Below are 19,405 nucleotides of genomic sequence, written 5' to 3' on the forward strand. Positions count from 1 at the left end.
TGTTGCAGGAGAATTCTTTACTGTCTGAGCCACCAGGGAAGCCCAACTAGACAATTAATAGCTGTTCAATTTTATCAAGTGGTGGGGGTTGGCTGTACGGACATAAGTGGACATGCATGTGTTCTTCACACGGGTTTCACACTCAGATGCTCTCATAGCCACTAGGTATACACAAGCCCGTCCTGCTGCAGGACAGTCACGTGAACATTCCCTCCCAAATGCTTTCTGGCTCAGAGTCGTACCATCAGCTCTAACCTTCATCGTGGTTTACTCTTCTGGTTTGTTTTTTACTCACAGCAGGGCCCAGGGGACTTGCCAGGAACACAATAAAAGCCTGGCCAATCTGGCCATGTGCCCCACTTCCCTTCCACATAAAGCCCATCTAACCTCGAGGCATCTGGCCTGAAAGGCCGGGTCAGGACCTGTTTGGCATCTGTGGCTTTGCTTAAAAGACCTGCTAACAGGAAAGTGTCTGGTTCCTTTCCACCCCAAACAGGAAGGGCCTGCCTCTGTCCAGAGGACAGGGCAACCAGTCACTCACAAGAAACACACCCACCTCCAGGCTCTGCTCTGGAGTGTCAGCCTAATCTTTGTGGGAGGGAGTTTTGCTCTCTAGGAAGGTTGGAGGTGTGGGGCTCCAGGGACCCCTCCGAGGGGTGGGCGGTGGGTGATGATGATACCTGGCACAGAGCAGGCCTCGAGTGTTCAACGAATACTCACTGAGCACTTACTCTGTGCTCCGTGGGGAAGTAGGAAAGTCCTAGACATGGGTTTTTTTTTTAACATGGTTCATATTATGCTATGTGTTTTTTCAAAATATAAATTTATTTATTTTAATTGTAGGTAGATATGGTTTTTGAGATTCGGGAGTCTGTAGACAAACCATGCCACTTTTTTTTTTTTTTGCCTTTTATTTATTCATTCAATACAAGTTCTGCCTCTCTCACTCTCTCTCACTCTCTTTCTCACACACACACACACACACACACATATTTTTTTGGGTGTTTACTGTTTCAGGTGTTGTACGAGGCGCCGGGGGTGTTCAGAGATGAACAATGCAACCTAAGGACAGAACAAGTTGGCCTCTAAGCAGGTAGGCAAGCCTTGAATTACGTGGTACAATTGAGTTCCACAGGATTTCGAAAGTGGCAAAGGATCCCTGTGGTCTGGTTTTTACTCTGGTGGGAGTAATAACCTCTCCCTGCTTCCTCTCTTGCCCACTAGTCTGTTCTCCAGATAGCAGCCGGAGTAATCCTGGTAAAACAGGTCAGATCCTGTTAACACTCTGCTAAATGGCTCCCTCTACTGGCTTCCCTTCTCATCTTGAGTAAAATCACAGTCCTTGCAGGGTCCTACAAGGCTCTATTCCAGTGCTGGAAGGGTTAGGAGGCCAGACTGGGTGGAGGCAACTTAGAAACGACCAATAGTAAGAAGACTCTACCAGGCATAGGCTGGAGGGATGAAGGGAAGGAGCCCAGGAGCCAGGGTCATCGAGGGAAACTGGGTCTCTGGAGAGACACCCCCTGTGGCAGGCAGAGAAAGGAGGGGATGACGGAGGAGAAAGAGCCCTCAGAAAGGAGTCTTAGCCACTGGACTACCAGGGAAGTTCTGATCCTCCCTTTTTTCTACTACCTAATTTCCCACCTAGATGGTCACTAACTGTTCTAACTGGAAGCTACCTCCTAAAGGAAACTCTGAAATTGAAACCAGCCTGCAGTATTCAACTCCCCAAATGAGGACCCGAGGAATGGATCAGGCAGAAACAGACCCGGTATTAAGACCTTCCCAGGTACATTCTGCTAAATGCTGATGTGTGAAAAGCACCTGCTGTCTTCCCTAAGTACAGTGTGCATGCTAGTCGCTTCAGTCGTGTGTCTGAAGTGGGTGCCATGCCTTCCTCCAGGGGATCTTCCAGACCCAGGAATCAAACCAACATCTCTTATATCTTTTGCATTGACAGGCAGGTTCTTTACCACTAATGCCACCTGAGAAGCCCCCTAAATATACGAAGAATCTGCCGGGAGATACACAGAGTGAGGATTAAAGTTTGTTGCAGATAATCATCCTCAGGCAAAAGCCTGGAAGGCAGGAGGGTACAGGAGTCAATCTTGAGTCTGTTGGCATTAGAGAAGAACCCCTGGAAAGAAGCCCAGAACAATGTGGAGCTGGGAGGAGTTCTCTGTTTCACAGAGTTCTCTGACCACAGACACTGAAAGAAGAGTTTGGCCCAAAGGCCTGGTCGTGAGCTCTGCTTCTGTTCTTCATTGACTGTGTGAACATGGTAACGGATTTCACTTTCCCAAGCTTCAGTGTTCAGTCTTCAAAATGTGCGTAACAGCATGTCTATTTCACAGGGCTGTCCAGATTAAATGGGATAATGGATATATATATAAAATTAAATGCCACTCCTTTGATTAGATTTCTCAGAAATTCCCCATTGTTTTAAATTTAACATCCAAACTCCTCCACAAGGCACACAGGATCTTCAGAATGTAACTTCTGCCTACTTCTTTCACTTATCACCATTCCCCACCCCTGCAACTCTGCAGACCAGCCAGACTGAATCACTTAGAATTCCCAGAACTTTGCACTTCCCTGGTGTTTGCAAATAATAGTCCTTTCTGCCAGTTCCTGATATACAGCCCCCAGTTAATTCCTGTTTTTTCTTCAAAGCTCAGTTTAGAAAGCATCTCTTGCAGGAAGCCTTCTTTCATCACCCCTCCACCCTTCACGTGGTCTAGGTGCTCTTCTTCTGTGTTCAGAACACCCTCTGCACCCTCCGATTCTAGGACGTTCAGTAGTTGATCGGAATCACAGATTTTGCTGTTCCTCTTCTGAGAAAGCAGTTCCTGGAGGACAGGAGTTGTCCTGCTTCCTGTTTCTCTATCTCTAGGCCTTCTAGGGCCTGACACCTAGTAGACCTCAGGAGATGGCAGCTGAGAGAAGAATGCATGAATGCAAGCATGCATGAATCGTGGTACAAATGAAGGGGCCCATGATGAGCAAGTTTTTGTATATCCATCTCTCTTTTCTTAAATTAGACTTAAAAAATAATTTTAATTAATTAACTTTTGGCTGTGCTGGGTCTTTGTTGCTGTGCGAGCTTTTCTCTAGTTGAGGCCCGCAGGGGCTACTCTCTGGTTGAGGTGTGTGGGTTTCACGTTGCAGTGGCTTCTCTTGTTTCAGAGCACAGGCTCTAGGGCACTCGGGCTTCAGTAGTTGTGGCACGTGGGCTCAGGAGAAGTGGCTCCCCAGCTCTAGAGCACAGGCTCAGTAGTTGTGGCTCACAGGCTCTGTTGCTCCTCGACATGTGGGATCTTCCTGGACCAGGGGTTGAACCCGTGGCTCCTGCGTTGGCAGCTAGATTCTTTATCACTGAGCCACCAGGGAAGCCCTATCCATATCTTAAAATACTTCAATTCTAAAAAAATTTGAAAAGAGGAAGAAAAACCTAGAAGTCCTGTCCTCTGCTTTCCCCACCAGCAATAACTCAATTCTCTCCTCACTGACTTCTCCTCTGGGTTATCTCCCTGACTTCTCCTCTGGGTTATCTTCCTTGATCTATAAACTGAATGGCTACATCATTTTTAGTCATGAAAGAATTTTTACTCCTGGGACTTCCGTGGTAGTCCAGTGGTTAAGGGAAGGGGGAGCCTGGTGGGCTGCTGTCTATGGGGTCGCACAGAGTTGGACATGACTGAAGCGACTTAGCAGCAGCAGCAGCATAGAGCTCTGTGACCCTCTACATCCAGAGCTGAGCTCACATTTACTGCTAGTATAATGAGTAAAGATGACCTCTTGCCTCCTTTTCTTACCCGAAGGCAATAATTCTTTTTTTTCCCCCTTTACAACAAGAATTTATCATCCAAATATTAACAGTAATGGGAGCATTTCTCTTGAGAGTCTATAGTCACAGTGGTCTCTAACACTAACTATTTCCCAAGTACTTTTGTCCATCTGTTCTCTTGTGTGATCCCAATCAAGATGACCCTTTAGTGCCTGAGAGTGCTTGAATCATTGGACTGGTCTTCCCATAGTTCTTATGGAATGGCACATACAATAACATCAGAGCAAAGACATACAAGTTCCATATACCATAGATGCCAGTGAAAAAGGCACTATTCACTTGCACTGTGACATTGCCCCACGTCCAATGACCTTCAGTCACCTAATGATGAAGAAGATGAAGTCATGGCAGCACAGGCCAAGGTGATAAGCATGAGGAACTTGAACTTGAAAATTAGCCCTGAATTCTCCCGCCTGGTTTTGTCCATATGTTTCCTGATGAATCTGAGGTTCTTGCTTCATTGGGAAAGAACTTGGATACAAAGTGATATTTGTATAAAGAAGTGGATTTATTTAGAAAGAAACATATTCCACAGACAGACTGTGGGCCATCTCAGAAGGCAAGAGAGCCCTGAAGGGAGTAATTCTGAATATACCACTCCACCTCCAGACCAACATGCTCCTCCTTCTGTTTCCTATCACAGTGAATGACTACCTATCCACCTGTTAAGTGTGGAATTTACCCAGGACTTCTCACTTTTTTCCCCACTCAAACTGGTCACCAAATCTTGCCCGTTCTACTACCTATGTATGTCAGGGATCTTTTCACTCACCTCCATCCCCACAGTTAAAAACTAAGTCCAGGCCAGTATGATCCCTCACCAGAACTATTCCATTTGTCACCCAATTGGTTTCTCTGCTTTTAGGCACCTCTCATCTCCATACCAGAGAAGGCAATGGCACCCCACTCCAGTACTCTTGCCTGGAAAATCCCATGGACACAGGAGCCTGGTGGGCTGCAGTCCATGGGGTCGCTAAGAGTCAGACACGACTGAGCGACTTCACTCTCACTTTTCACCTTCATGCATTGGAGAAGGAAATGGCAACCCACTCCAGTGTTCTTGCCCGGAGAATCCCAGGGATGGGGGAGCCTGGTGGGCTGCCGTCTATGGGGTCGCACAGAGTCGGACACGACTGAAGCGACTTAGCAGCAGCAGCATCTCCATACATTCTTCCTATTGCAGCCTGAAAATGCAAACCTGATCTTCCTTTAAAATCATCTGGCAGGAGGTACCCACTACCTTCAAGATAAAGCGCAAACTCGAATGAACTTGACAAGATCTCAGCTCTTTAGCCCTCTACTCTTCTGGCTTCATCTCCTACCACACTCCCCTTGCCGGTAATCTTCAAACATATTGAATCATTTGCTTCATAGCTAGTGAAAAGCACTTTTCCCTTCTAGAGAAGTGATTGGCTTCTAGTCATCATCTATAGTTTGGCTCAGATGTCACGTCGCCTTTGGAGAAGGTGTCCTTGTGTGCTCTCTGAGCTTTCACAGCCTCATTTCACTCTGGAGAGCTCGAGCCCCCGCGAGCCCTCTCTATCCTGTACAACAGAATGGTCAGACCCACGGGCAGTGGTGTCTGGTAACCGGGATCCCAATTCCACATTGACCATTTATCAGTTGTGCGACTCAGGGCAAGCGAATTTTGCCTTCTTGTCTGTAAGGTGGGCACAGTATTTCATTAGTCAATTGTGAGAATTAAATGAGATGATGCAAGGTGCCTGACAATTAGAATTAGCTATTATCCTAGAATTGAAAACTAAAGCTCGATTTCTCACCCTGACACATCCCCAGGGTTCAGTTTGTGTGTGAATTCCGCGCCCCGCCCCCTCCCCCCCAATCTTTTGGCCTCGCAGCATGTCACATGGGATCTTAGCTCCCACACTAGGCACCAAACTCGCGCCCCCTGCATTGGAAGCGCGGAGTCCTAACCACTGGACCGCCAGAAGAGTCCCTTGTGTGTTATTTTAAGGCAGACGTTTGTTCCAGTATCACCTCGTAGTCTGTTACTCGACAAGGTAGTTAACGGGGAAGCGACTTGGTCCGTCAGGACTTTCCGTCTGGGAGCAACTTCCAACGCCCCCAGGTGGTTCAAGCAGTGCGCAGCCCAAATCTACTGAACTAGGGCATATCATTAGAAATCTGATAGAACGAAAGGCTTTTTCTAACCATATAACCTATGTTTATAAGGCCTCTTCTCTTTCACTTCCTAACCTCGAATTCTATCAGATCAAGTCAAATGAGAAACAGGACTGTAATCAGGACGGACCGGGTAGGCTCAGCTTCCGCCCCCGTCCCGATCGCGGCGTTGGTACTTCCTCTCCTCAATTCCCTCTCAATAATGGTACCGTCCATGGAGGGGGGAACGGGAAGGGATTCTGAAGTCCTCCGAGTTCGGAGGGCGGTCCTAGCACGGAGTCACCCCTCGAGTCGCGGCGCTGTTGTACCGCCCACTGCCCTCTGATTGGCTGCCGAGGCCCCGCAGTCGAGCCCAGCGCGCCGCGCCGCGCCGTCCTCAGTACAGCTCCGGCCGCCGTGCCGCCTGGCGCTCGTATACCTTGTTCTCTGCGGGCTGTGGGGGCTTCGCGCCGCGGCCGTTAGTCATGTCGGGTAGGTGACTTCTTCAGCGAGCAGCGGCAGCGGCGAGAAGGGGCCCGGCGGGGTTGGGCCGTCTTCCCGCCCACCGGAGGGCCCCGAGGGAAGCCTCCGGCCCTGAGGGAGGCGGGGGTGGGGGGGCGGCCGCGGCCGCCGCCATGTTGGACTGAAGGGACGCACGCTCCCAACGCTCTCCGTCTGCAAGTCTCGGCGGGAGCGCCTCGAGCCCCCAGTCTCTTGACCCAGCCCTTGGAACCTGAGGCGACGTGCCGCTCCCGGGGGAGGGTGTGTGAATCGGGGTGGGGGCGGAGGCCGCTACGCCATCGTAGGGGCGGGGGGAGCCCGTGATTAGAGCATCAGCCGGAGAGAATCGGTGCCTGTGGTTCTCCGCTTCGCCTCAGATCTTTCAGCGAGGCCTCAGGCCAGTCGTCTCGCCGTCTCGTCCCTCAGTTTCCCCATCCGTGAAGTGGAGCTGGGCCTTCCTGACTCACCCATTCATCAGGTGCGGGCCTTGATGCTCTGGGAGCCCTTTTTAAAAGGATGTTGCCTGACACGAAATCCTACATGTCGTCATTCATGTAGTAGCCTCCCGGATTCGAGTTGGGGGTGTTTGCATCTAATTCAGCTTCCAGTTCACCCTCCTCTGTCATCTTTTCAGACCCTCTAAAGTTGTCTCCTCACGAGCTTGAAAGTGAGCCTTGTCTATTATTAATGGGCTCGTGTAGATGCTTGTTGCATTTACGTTGAAGCATACAAACGAAAGGAAACGCAGTCTTCCACCAAATGATAAATGATACACCTAAAATTATACAGGGAACCCCCGCCTCCCCGCCCCAGCCCCCCGACTCGTTGTGTGGAGGAGACAGGCCTTGGTCTCATCAGGACAGCTCATTTAGATCCTGCTAAAGCAGAATATACAGTCTGGGAGGTGGATCTGCTCTTTTTTTTTTTTTTTAATTCAGACTTTAAACTTTTTATTTTGTATTGGCGTATAGCCGATGAGCAATGTTGTAGTTTCAGGTGAACAGCAAAGGGACTCAGCCATAGATACACATATCTATTCTCCCTCCAACCCAGATCTGCCCTTGATTTAGCACTCTTAGGTGCCACACAAGCTCCTCTGTCGTTGGGTACATCGCAGGCTGCAAAGACAGAAAGACAGACTCAGCTTTCCACTTACTAGAAACCGTCACAAGAGTTAGATACTACTATTGAGGTGGAAAAGCAGAACACGTATCCGAAAGCCATGTGATTGGGATGAAAATGACTGCTGGCAGAGTGTTTTACATTTTTTTTTCCCAAGGGAGAACCTGTTGATAGTAAAAAAAAAAAAAAAAAAAAAAAACCAATCCCTTTTCTCCAAGTAATCCAGTTTTGCAGAAGGGTGGAAATGTGTGACAAAAAGAAAGCAGCGGGCTAAAAGGAGACCATGTTAGCAAGAATGGTTGGACCGGGGAATGATGAACATTAGGTAAACATGGATGTTAAGTCAGAATGTTGATCTTTTGGGGAAAGGGGCATTTACCTGATGTAAGAGGGTATTAATTGCACAGAATTAATCTCTTTAATTCTTGCTCAAGTGAGAAGTAATTTCTTACCCCAAAGTAGATGTTGGGATACATTTAATTAGGTGCATAATTTGGAATGAAGTTCGGTAAAGTTCCACAGAGGTACATGTAAACACACTCTAAGGAGGGTGTGAAACCTCTCTATGATTTAAAAATGATTCTCCTACCTTCATGGAGAAATTTTACCATTTCAGTGGATATAGTTCTCATTAGGAACTACTGACCTGTCTTATTTTTAATGTGATTATTGGTTTAAAACAGTGGCTTATTTTTGTAGGACTGGGTAGCTTTTATGGAAAATTGAAGTTTAGAGGTGCACTCTTTGCAAAATCCATGGTTTTCAGTGTGTCATAATAGTGTGTGAGCTGGTGAAGGCATTATTACTCATCTTCAGAATCACCAAGACAGGACACATCCTTGTTGTTTTGTAATTTGAGTGTTTTTAATATTGAAATTGACTTTCATGTCAAACAGAACTATTGAATAATTTGCTTGTTTCTACATTAAGTCAACTAAATTTAGAATTAAGTTCTACTTAGTGTTAGATAATATTTGTACATTTTGTAATTTGTATAAAAATAATACTTTTTACTTGGTATAAAATAGGAATGATGTTTTTCACTTATTCTTGATGAATGTTTAAGTTAATAAATTTAACAGCAGACTCCTTCCTAACAACTAATAACATTCAGTTTATGTAAATCCGTTAAAGATTCCAAACTGTACTTAAAAATTTATTAAATTGACTCAACCACTCTAGGTGCCTGACAAGACAGATTTATAAATCTAGTAAAATAAAGTGTGTACGTAATCAACAATTAAGTCAGAATTGTAAATATTGTGAGTCAGACTCTCAGATAAATATTAGCTGACACCTTTGAAGTTAAAAGTCAAATCTGATATCATTTATACATATAAAAGCTACAAAGATACTTTTTGGCAGTATGGCAGACTAAGATAACTTGCAAATATTCTGTCAACAAATAACTAAAAATGTGGGAGCTTAACATAAAACAAAGGGCGGGCTTCTGCTGCCAGAAGTGAAGTAGAAGCCAGCATGGTAGGCATACAGCTAACTTGCTGGTTTCCCTGAAGAGGGGGGTGTAGGTCACAGTATTCAGAGAGTTGGAGTTTATTGCTCAAGTAACTAAGCACAGGAGATGAAATATTGAGACCTGTAGAGCCTTGTAGTGGGAACTGAGACTCTTGCATAAAACCTGGATGTTTAAAAGACTGTATCTTCAGTGAAAGAATGAACTAGAAAAAAACCTTTGTATCAGCACAGGAGATAACAAACCTGGGCCTTGAGTTTTTCTCCAAGAATTTGTAACCTGGGACCTGGGTTTTATAGTTCAGTGTACATTTAGACTAGTTATGAGGTCCAGGAAATCTCAAGCCAAGAAATTTAATGTAAAAGTTGGTTCTAGACTGGCAGTAATAACCTTGGGGTTCTTAGTAGAAACAAATGAAAACCTTTTCTGAGGAAATTTCAGAGCGTGGGTCACTAGGAATTTTATGGGAAAAACTTTGCAGTTCACAGTAATACATTGCAGAATTCTGGGAAACAACTCACCAAAATGAGAGTGACAAATGGCATCTGAACCCCTAATTAGATGGTTTGGACAAGCGTATTATAGGTTTAAAATTATTAAAACTTAAAAAGGAATCAGCCCTAAGACCAAGACTTGAAAAAAAGTTACATAGATTTGAAAAAGAACCAAGTGTAACTTCTAGAGGTGGAGAAAGTGGCTAAGTTGAATTGCAGATAGACCTAGCCAGAAGAAATAACTAGGGAGGTAGAAAAGAGATGGGGTTTAATAATTACCCAGGATTCAATTCAGAATGTTAAAAGGAAGAGTGAGAGATCAGGAAACATGGGAGGGACTGTTCTGGTGGTCCCGTGGTTAAGACTTGGTGCTTCCAGTGCTGAGGGTGTGGGTTTGATCCCTTGTTGGGTAAGATCCCACATGGTCTGGAGTGCAGTCAGAAAGTTTAAAAAAAAAAAAGAAACATGGAAAGTAGATTGGGAACCTCTGACATACATCTGAGTTTGAGAAGGGGAAAATGGTAATTGATAGTTGAGCATTTTCCAAAATTGATGGATCAAGAAGCAGTAGTCTCGAACATGAGACATAAAAGTCAGTTTGTACCCAGATACATAAATGTGAGACTACGGATTTATGAAATACCAGTAACAGACCTATCGGAAGAAATAGGGAAATGGTAAGATTGGTAGATTTCTTAAAAGTTTTAAGAAGCCGCTAAATAATGAAGTGATCTTTGAAGTTTAGAGGAAAAATAATGTATGACCTTGAATTTTTTATCCAAATAAAAGACAATACCACTTTCAGGCCTTTACTGAAGGAACACATAAAAAGAAATCCAGAAGGGAGGGGTAGGATGCAAAAAAATGTAGAGGAAATAAATGCAGTAGATAAAAAGTATTGACTGTATGGAATCTTGAAGATTAAAATGATTACATTTATAGAGTTTTTTACAGTGGAAGCAAATAATACAGGAAAAAATGTGGAAGCAAAATAATAGATGAAGGCTGTACTTGGCATTATAACACTAAAATTCTTATATTCTAGTGGAGGTTGAAGATCATTTTGAACTTTGTCAAAAATGTATGTTAAAATTGAACATAATCTTTAAATTAATGAATGGTAACTTATTGCTGCTGTAACTTATTACAAGAACAGAATTTAAGCATCTAAAGCAGTAGAGGGGGAAAGAGAGGAAAATCCAGTAGAAGGAAGTTAAGGAGTTGGGGGAAAAAAGACCCTGGTAAGTAGAGAGTCCAGTATAGGCTAGTAGTAATAAATAAAAAGTAACAGTAGTGAAAATATGAAAACATCAATTGAGAGACAGATTTTCCACATTGGGAAAAATTGATCTAGATTTATGCTTTCAAAAATGATACAAAAAGTGAAAATGTTAGTCACTCAGTGATGCTTGACTCGACCCTGTGGACTAGCTGGCCAGGCTCCTCTGTCCATGGGGTTATGCAGGCAAGAATACTGAAGTGGGTAAGCATTCCCTTCTCCAGGGGTTCTTTCCGACCCAGGGATCCAACCATGAGCTTCTGCATTGTAGGCAGATTCTTTACCATCTGAGCCACCAGGGAAGGTCTCTAAAGCGTCAGAATGAAAACTGTTAAGAAATATGGAGATAGGAAAGACTAATCAGGCAAACATCAACCAAAAGGAAGATTGCTTAGTTACCAGTCAAAAGAAAGTTTGGACATTATTAGTGATTGTCTTCATGTAATGTTAAAAGGAAATTCACCAGGAAGGTGTAAATATGTACCTTAATGTGCCTGACAGTATAGCCTCAAAATGTAGAAGCAAAAAAACAGAAGAAATCGACAAATACAGAGTCAGACAGGGAATTTTAAGTTTAAACATACTTCTCTGTGTAATTAATAGATCAGGTAGATGAAACAGTAGGGATAGGAATGATAGAATTAACAAGCATCTTACAGAATTCTTTGAACATTTAGAAAATGCAGTTCTTTTCAAGCACATAGGGGGCATTTATGAAAGTGAAAGTATTTACCAAGGGGAAAAGCAAAATCCTGACAAATAACCCAGAATAGAGAAAATACCTTTTTCTGGCTGCAATGGAATATAATTAGAACCACAAAGAGTATAAAAACCCTGTGCACTTAGAAGTAAAAACATTTTGAATAATTCATGGGCCCAGATATAAGGCTCAAGTACCAAGTACTTAATAATGAGCAGTTGTTTGAAATGCCTTAGAATTTATTTTTTGTTATACAGTTTATAAACTGATTTTCTCTGAATGTTAATCATCTATACTTTCTCAGTCAAGTATACTAAGGGCTAGACTTGGTCAATATGCTTATTTCTATGTTCTAGAGTTTTAAAGTCAGCCAGCTAAAGAAGTCATATTTACACTTTCAGAGAGCAGAAGTGACTGGGTTAAGAGCTTTAATACTTAATAGACTAGAGTCGTATACCATGTGTGCTGTGTACTTCTATAATTCTTGCCTAAGCCAAAGTATAATAAGATCTTGGACTCTACTTTGTTGCTGGGAGAACCCACATCAGTGCCTTGGGATATAATTTAACCTAAAGCTTTATATCCCCAGTGTTTGTATATTTGTTTCACTCCTACACTCCCCCCTTCCACTGTAATCCTTTTTAGTTTCTGAATTGGTTGAAACTAATTTCCTTTGCCATTTGATAGAAGCATCTAGTATTTTAGATACATCTAGTCTTTGAGATGCATCTAATCTTTTTATAATCCAGGTAGATTCTATATTCTTTTCATTATTTCTTATTTGATTGTTAGCCACAAATCTAGTCATTTTATTAATACAGGGTTGTGCATGTTAAGTCACTTCAGTCATGTTTGACTCTTTACAGCCATATAGACTGCAGCCCACCAGGCTCCTCTGTCCGTTGAATTCTCCAGGCAAGAATACTGGAGTGGGTTGCCATGCCTCCTCCAGGGGAATCTTCCCTAGCCAGGGATTGAACTCATGTCTCTTAACATCTCTTGCGTTGGCAGGCAGATTCTTTACCACTAGCGCCACCTGAGTATTATGGGCAGTGATGCACAATTTTTTTTCCACCTCGGTTAGCCACCAGGGAAGCCCAGTTCTACTCTTTTCTAGTAGCTAAGTCATGTCTGACTCCTGTGATGATGCTGTGGACTGTAGCCCACCAGGCTCCTCTGTCCATGGGATTTCCCAGGGAAGAGTACTGGAGTGGTTTGCCATTGTGTTCTCCAGGGGTTAAACCCGCAACTCTTGCATTGGCAGGTGGATTCTTGACCACTGTGCCACATGGGAAGCCCCAATTCTTCTCTTACTCATCACAAATAAAGTTAGGTCATTCATTTGAATCTGAGGAGAATCCCAAAGGATATATACTAATTGGCCAAGTCCCTGAAAGCTTTGATAAAGTTGGGGTTAAACAGCTGACTTAGCTTTTTACCAAGTCTCCAGAGATCTTATTGTTGCTACTGACAGCCAGAGCAGTCCAATCCAATCCAATCCAAAGGAATGGTGCATATTCTTAGAGTGTGTATTTTCCTTTTTTAAAATCCTGATTAGTTTTAACAGATGTCTTTTTGTATATAAAGATAATATAGCTTGAGCTTTTGAGTTTTTGTTAAAAGGATGGGTTTTTCACTGATTGTTTCTCATTTATTTACTCGGTTTTTGTGACATCAGGACATATTTGTAGAGTAGTTTTCAGAGATATTACTGTAGATAGCCAATACTATTGATGCAGATTTTTCCTTGCACTATATTTTTAACTTCTAGTTTTCCTTTCTGTAGTTACTTTTTATAATATTTTCTTATCACATTTCATCTGTAAGAGCTAAAGTCAGCCTTTGAGGGAAGCCTACTTTTAAATAAGATTAAACATTCTTTTTATGTGTTTTAGATTCTGGAAGTTACGGTCAGTCTGGGGGTGAGCAGCAAAGGTAAAGTATATGCACATTTCAATAATCCCATGAATGAGTAGAACTGAGAAAAAAAGATATATTCTAGTCAGGTGTCCCTCTTGAGATTTGGTATCTTGACGTCTTAAAGAGCTAAATATTAGCTTGTCGAGGGGAAAGAGTTGGCCTAGGTACATAGGTGCTATAAAATATTTTTCTTTTTTTAAAAGGTTGTTTGAATCAGTAAATATAGATGCCCCTTAGAGGTTAAAACAAATCTCACAGGTATTGTAAAGATTATTTTCTTTAACAAAGTTTTCAGCAGAAATCATTATTAAAAAGATTTAAGCAGTTGAACTATAATAGCTTCTTAGAAAAAGCATTTTTTGGATGTATATAATATGCTAACATGTTTCTGGAGTGGATTTTCTTGAAGTGCTATGATAGAAGTGTTTAGTGTTTTTAAAAGGCTCCTTGCCGTGCTCACAGTAAAAAGTCTGTTTTTATGTGAATACATTCACATGCAGTAGGATTCTCTTGCTTACTAGAAATACAGCCTTCAACTCCTACTATAAATGTTTTGCAGCTCAGTGTGAGATTTTCAGGAGAGCATCTCAGATATCATCTGTCATCAAGTTTTAAGTTTTATGAAAACAAAACTGATTTGACTTTTTTATTCTCATAGGATAGACCCTTGTAGTAGGCAACTGGCAAATGTTTATTCAATGAAATATATTTTATGAAGTTAAATTCTTTTAGTACTTGATAGCTATAAACTAATAATTTATTTGGCAGATGTTTTATTTTTCTTTGGCATATATTCAGAAAGTTTATTTCTGACTTGTTAAAGCTTATATACAATAACATTAAAGAAAGTTCAGATCTGAGGAAGCGACATGTATTCATTCAGTCAAAAACTATGCCAGGCTGTGATGTACCACTGAGGGTACAATACACTTTTACTCTGTGATAGTGGTCTGAAGATGCACATACCTCTATTACTGAGGCACTAAAAACTGGACATTTAGTGCCACACTGTGCCTCTTCTAGGATCTTAGAGGCAAGTTAAGGTAAATGGTAGGAAGAAATTAATCTGTCAAAGCACAGTTAAATTGATTGAAGCTCTAACTTAGAGTCTTCTTTTTTTTCGCTTTACATATTTATGGGTCTTGCTACCATGTAGTCATTCCTTTTTATCCCCAGCCTCCCACCCATCCAAGCATAATTCTTTGGGGATTTTTTAGCTCTGGTGGTAAAGTTTTTTTTTTTTTGCACAATAAGCGTATTTTTATTTTTTTATTTTGGGCAGCGTTGGGTCTTAGGTGTGGTGAAGTGTTTTTTTGTGGGAGATTGTCAAAGCAAAACTTCTGGTGATTGACATTCAAGAGGTCTTGGAACGACTTCATTTATGTCTTTGACAGTCTTTGGTTATCACCTTTCAATTTAGACTCTAAGAGGTAGGCCAATTGACCATTTTTCAGGAAAGAAGCTTGTATTTGAGTTGAAAGTTGAAAATAAGGATAGAGTTCTTTAAGCTTTTAAATTCTAGCACATATCTTTCAAGTAGTACGTCTTTCTTTTACAGTTATTCTTCCTATGGAAATCAAGGCAGCCAAGGTTATGGACAAGCACCACAAGTAGGTTAAATATAAATTGAGTTCTTTATAAATAGTTTTAATCTTAAATATGCAATGAAACTTGTATTTATCTAAATTTCAGAGCTATTCTGGCTATGGACAAACTCCTGAGTCTTCATATGGACAGAACTATAGCGGCTACTCCAGTTATGGACAAAGCCAATCAGGTTGGACTGATTTGTTAAATTTATTGTTTTAGAAGTTAAGAAATCAGAACCTTTCCTAAATGTGTATCCATTCAATCTTTAGGTTATTCACAGTCCTACAGTGGTTATGAGAATCAAAAGCAGAGCTCATACAGCCAGCAATCTTATAATAACCAGGGACAGCAAAACGTGGAATCATCAGGAGGGTAAGGAAACAGTAGAGTGCTGAGGTGGTGTTGGGAAGTGAAAAGAACACTTTGGGTGTTAAACAGTTTTCACCAAAAAGTCCTTGCTTTAAATACTTTTTTCAGAAAAGTATTGATGAAGTATGAATTTCATAGTTTTGTGTTATAAAGAATGTGGAAATTGTCAGTTGATATTTTGTTCTTTTCATGTGTTACTTATAAAATTAGTTCAGCTCTAAATGAATGCACGTGATTTAAATGTTAAAAAGTAAAATTTGGACCTCTGCTTTATACCTGAGATGAAATAAAGCTGCCTGTGTTTACTTACCAATGTTTACTTTTTATTTCGATTTTATTTTTTAACCATTTTAATGTCTTACCTTTTCAGGGACAAAAATATTAAAGAAAAAGTGCCAAAAACTATCCACATATTTCAGATACATTAAAAAATGTTTTAATTGTTAATATAGGTAGGTGAATATTAGCAATTTTACAGGTCTTTTTTTTTAATAATTTTTGGATTTGAGGGGCCTGTCCTTGTTACTGATTTTAATAATAGCAACTTTTTTTTACTGTGCTTTACAGTTTGTGAAATGCTTTTGCATTCCCTGATGTAATTGGGAATGCACTATGAGATAGTACCAGTAATTATCAAAAGTAAAGAGAAGTTGTTAAGATTATATAGCCTTGCAAGTTACACAGCTAAAAAGTGAGATAGAAACTGGGGTCACTAGTATTTTTTTATCTCTGCGGGAAATAAATTATTCAAAAGAAATTATTATAAGTGAAATTCAGTTAAATAAAAGCCTTGGGGAAAAAAATTAGGAAAAGATTTATGAGATCACATTTATCAGTCTTAATAGATAGGAGAGTGCTTTGAAAAGTAGAAATGGAATACAGGCATAGGAAATACTATCCCAAAAGCATGTTACGTTAGCAGGTTCTTCAAGTCCTATTGGTTAGTTTTAAATTTAAGGAGAATCTTTTTATAAGGATACATATTTGGAAATGAGACATCTAAGTGTGGACCAAAGAGAAATGTTAGATTTGGTTTAAATCATTCTCAAGGAAATTCTAGGATTCGACCATTGTTGTCATGTGCTTTGGATAGGGAGTAGGGGAACATACTGATCTTTATTAGATGTTTTGATCACTTGATGCAGAATAAGATGTGACTATTAAGATAGGAGGCCATTTTTGTTCCCACTCCCCCCGCTTTTTTTTTTTTTTAAAGTAACTCAAAACATTAGAACTCAAATCCAATGAACACTCCCATCCTGAGAGCAGGTAATTAATAACCATATTGCTCAGAACCTGCTTAGAATTTTTTTCTTAATTGCCAGAGATAATAAAGCAGTCTTCTTTGATAGTTAGACTTCTTTTCAGTTAACAAGTGGCATCACAAAGCAAGTTCCTTCTACTCAGCAGACTAAAAATTTGAATGATTTAATTGCTAGTTTCTAATAGCAATATTTTGTACTATTGGACATGCTTGCTACTGCTGCTAAGTCGATTCAGTCGTGTCCGACTCTGTGCGACACCATAGATGGCAGCCCACCAGGTGCTCCCGTCTCTGGGATTCTCCAGGCAGGAACACCGGAGTGGGTTGCCATTTCCTTCTCCAATGCATGAAGGTGAAAAGAGAAAGTGAAGTTGCTCCATCATGTCTGACTCTTAGCGACCCCATGGACTGCAGCCCACCAGGCTCCTCCGTCCATGGGATTTTCCAGGCAAGAGTACTGGAGTGGGGTGCCATTGCCTTCTCCAATATGCTTAGAAGAGTATACTATGCTTAGAAGAGTATACTAATGATGAGGTTCTAAAGATAAGAAAGTAGTCCCCAAAATATTAAATATGATTTTCTTGCTTCTCTATAATTTTCGAAAGTGTGTGCTTTTTCTCATAATGCGACACCTCTTCAGTGATAGTAGAATTATTGTTTGAAAGTCATTCCATTGGTGATTAGATTCTCTAGATATAAAAACTAGATGATTCTCACCAGAGAGGAGTAGTAAATGTGGTTGAGGTCTTATAGCAATCACTCAGTCGGCTTAACTACAGTAAACAGTCCTGTAAACTCACTTAAGTTGTTGATCTCTGTTTTAGCCAAGGTGGAAGAGCACCTTCATATGACCAGTCAGACTATGGTCAACAAGATTCATATGACCAGCAGTCAGGCTATGATCAACATCAAGGCTCTTATGATGAGCAGTCAAATTACGATCAGCAGCATGATTCCTATAATCAAAACCAGCAGTCCTACCATTCACAAAGGGAAAATTACAGCCACCACACACAAGGTAAGATATGCTGACCTCTTTTTTTTTTTTTTTGGTTGTATTTTTTTAATATAAATTTATTTTAATTGGAGGCTAATTACTTTACAATATTGTGTTGGTTTTGCCATACATCAACATGAATCCGCCACTCTTATTTTTTTTTTAACCTTCAGAGAATTGTTTGTATATTGAACTTTGTTTTGAAAGACCCAATACAAATTACAGATTTCAACTGTAAAAATTTGGAGTGACCTTGAACATACGTTCTTTCTCATATTCATCAAAGTTAGTTTCTTAGATTGATATTTCTGAACTTCTTGGAGACTCCAAATGGTCACGTGGTTTTTTTTTTTTGGGTGGCTAATTAAAAAATTTCCTTTGTTGTCTCAGTAAAGTGATCAGTTGACAGTGCTGCTACTGCCATTTTTTTTTTTTTTAATGTGAAAATTTTGTATTTTTTGAGTGCACCATGAGGCATGTGGAATCTTAGGTTTCTAACCAGGGATTGAACCCTTGCCCCCTGCAGTGGAAGCACAGAACCTTAACCAGTGTACCATAGCAGGGAAGTTCATAGGTGGTGCTGTATGTGATTTGAGAAAATTATGATCCTATATTAACCTTCTCTAACATCACACCACTTTATCTTTACTGTAGTATTTAAGAATCTGACCAGCCATAAAAATGAATGCTTCAAGGGCAAAGGTCATGCCTTACTCATTTTTATACCTGCTTAATAAATATTTGTTGACTAGTTGAATGAATGACTTAGCAACTGAGGAAAAGAGAAAGTTCATTCACTAAATACCTTATTCAGTGAATATATTTACTACTATTTCTCAGTTTGAAAATCGGGTTATTCCTTATCTGTGTTTTATTTATTCAGATATTTTTGACATGAAAAAAAGTAGCTTTTAAGATTAGGGTGTTCTTTTATTAATTAACTAGGGTTCTGTACCTAATGTACTTAAACTATTTCATGTTACCATCACATCAAAATGTGTTAATTATGTCAGCATTTTGCTGTCTAACTTGGGTAGAATGGAATTTGACACAGGTATAATTCTCATACATTTAATTCCAGATTGTGTTATGGTGACTTGCACTTGACTTTTGTGCACAGGTGCCATTTTCTGAAGGTCACAGGTGATTTAAAGAGCCATTTAGGATTGTGTTGTGGAAAGCCTTTGTCAGAAATTTCAAGTTACTCATGTATGTTTGTATTAATTTTCCTTTCTGTAGATGACCGTCGTGATGTGAGTAGGTATGGAGAAGATAATAGAGGATATGGCGGGTCACAGGGAGGAGGTAGAGGGCGTGGGGGATATGACAAGGATGGAAGAGGTCCTATGACAGGATCAAGGTAAGTTTTTAGGTACAGATGCGTACATTTCTCTCTTTTTTTTTTTTAGCTGGTTTGATTCCATCATCTGATTTCGTTAACTTGCCTAAAAAAGAGATTATGTTCTAGACAAGAGGACAGAAATTCAAATTTTATTTTCAGTGTTAAGATGTCACATAAATTACCTCAAAATAGGTTTTCTTAGCAGTTAGTTTTTGTGGTATTAAAACCAGTAGAGAAAAGTCCCCTATTATAATGTGGTTAAACCACTTAACAATGTTTTTCATGCCAGAGCTATAGACTCTAAACTCATTTCAAAGATGACTCTGGGAAATCCAAGTGTTTCAGTCTGTAGAAAATAAAAGGTAAGTTTAGAATTCTAGATTGG

The 19,405-nt window shown here is 40.7% G+C and overlaps 1 protein-coding gene across 3 annotated transcripts in view; it reads left to right on the top strand.

The window, feature by feature from the left end:
• Window positions 1–6,267: 6,267 nt before the first annotated feature.
• TAF15 (TATA-box binding protein associated factor 15) overlaps window positions 6,268–19,405 on the top strand; it is a 30,028-nt gene continuing 16,890 nt past the window's right edge. The window contains exons 1-7 of one of the 3 annotated variants that reach the window (XM_025281099.3): window positions 6,268–6,460; window positions 13,434–13,473; window positions 15,017–15,068; window positions 15,151–15,235; window positions 15,318–15,420; window positions 17,506–17,699; window positions 18,918–19,038. In XM_025281099.3, the coding sequence (XP_025136884.3) occupies window positions 6,454–6,460; window positions 13,434–13,473; window positions 15,017–15,068; window positions 15,151–15,235; window positions 15,318–15,420; window positions 17,506–17,699; window positions 18,918–19,038 (602 nt within the window). In that variant the 5' untranslated portion in view covers window positions 6,268–6,453. The remainder of the gene's footprint in view (window positions 6,461–13,433; window positions 13,474–15,016; window positions 15,069–15,150; window positions 15,236–15,317; window positions 15,421–17,505; window positions 17,700–18,917; window positions 19,039–19,405) is intronic. The other 2 variants (XM_025281097.3, XM_025281098.3) reach the window with 2 other exon arrangements.

The sequence above is a fragment of the Bubalus bubalis genome, chromosome 3 (assembly GCF_019923935.1).
Source record: "Bubalus bubalis isolate 160015118507 breed Murrah chromosome 3, NDDB_SH_1, whole genome shotgun sequence".
NCBI lineage: Eukaryota > Metazoa > Chordata > Mammalia > Artiodactyla > Bovidae > Bubalus > Bubalus bubalis.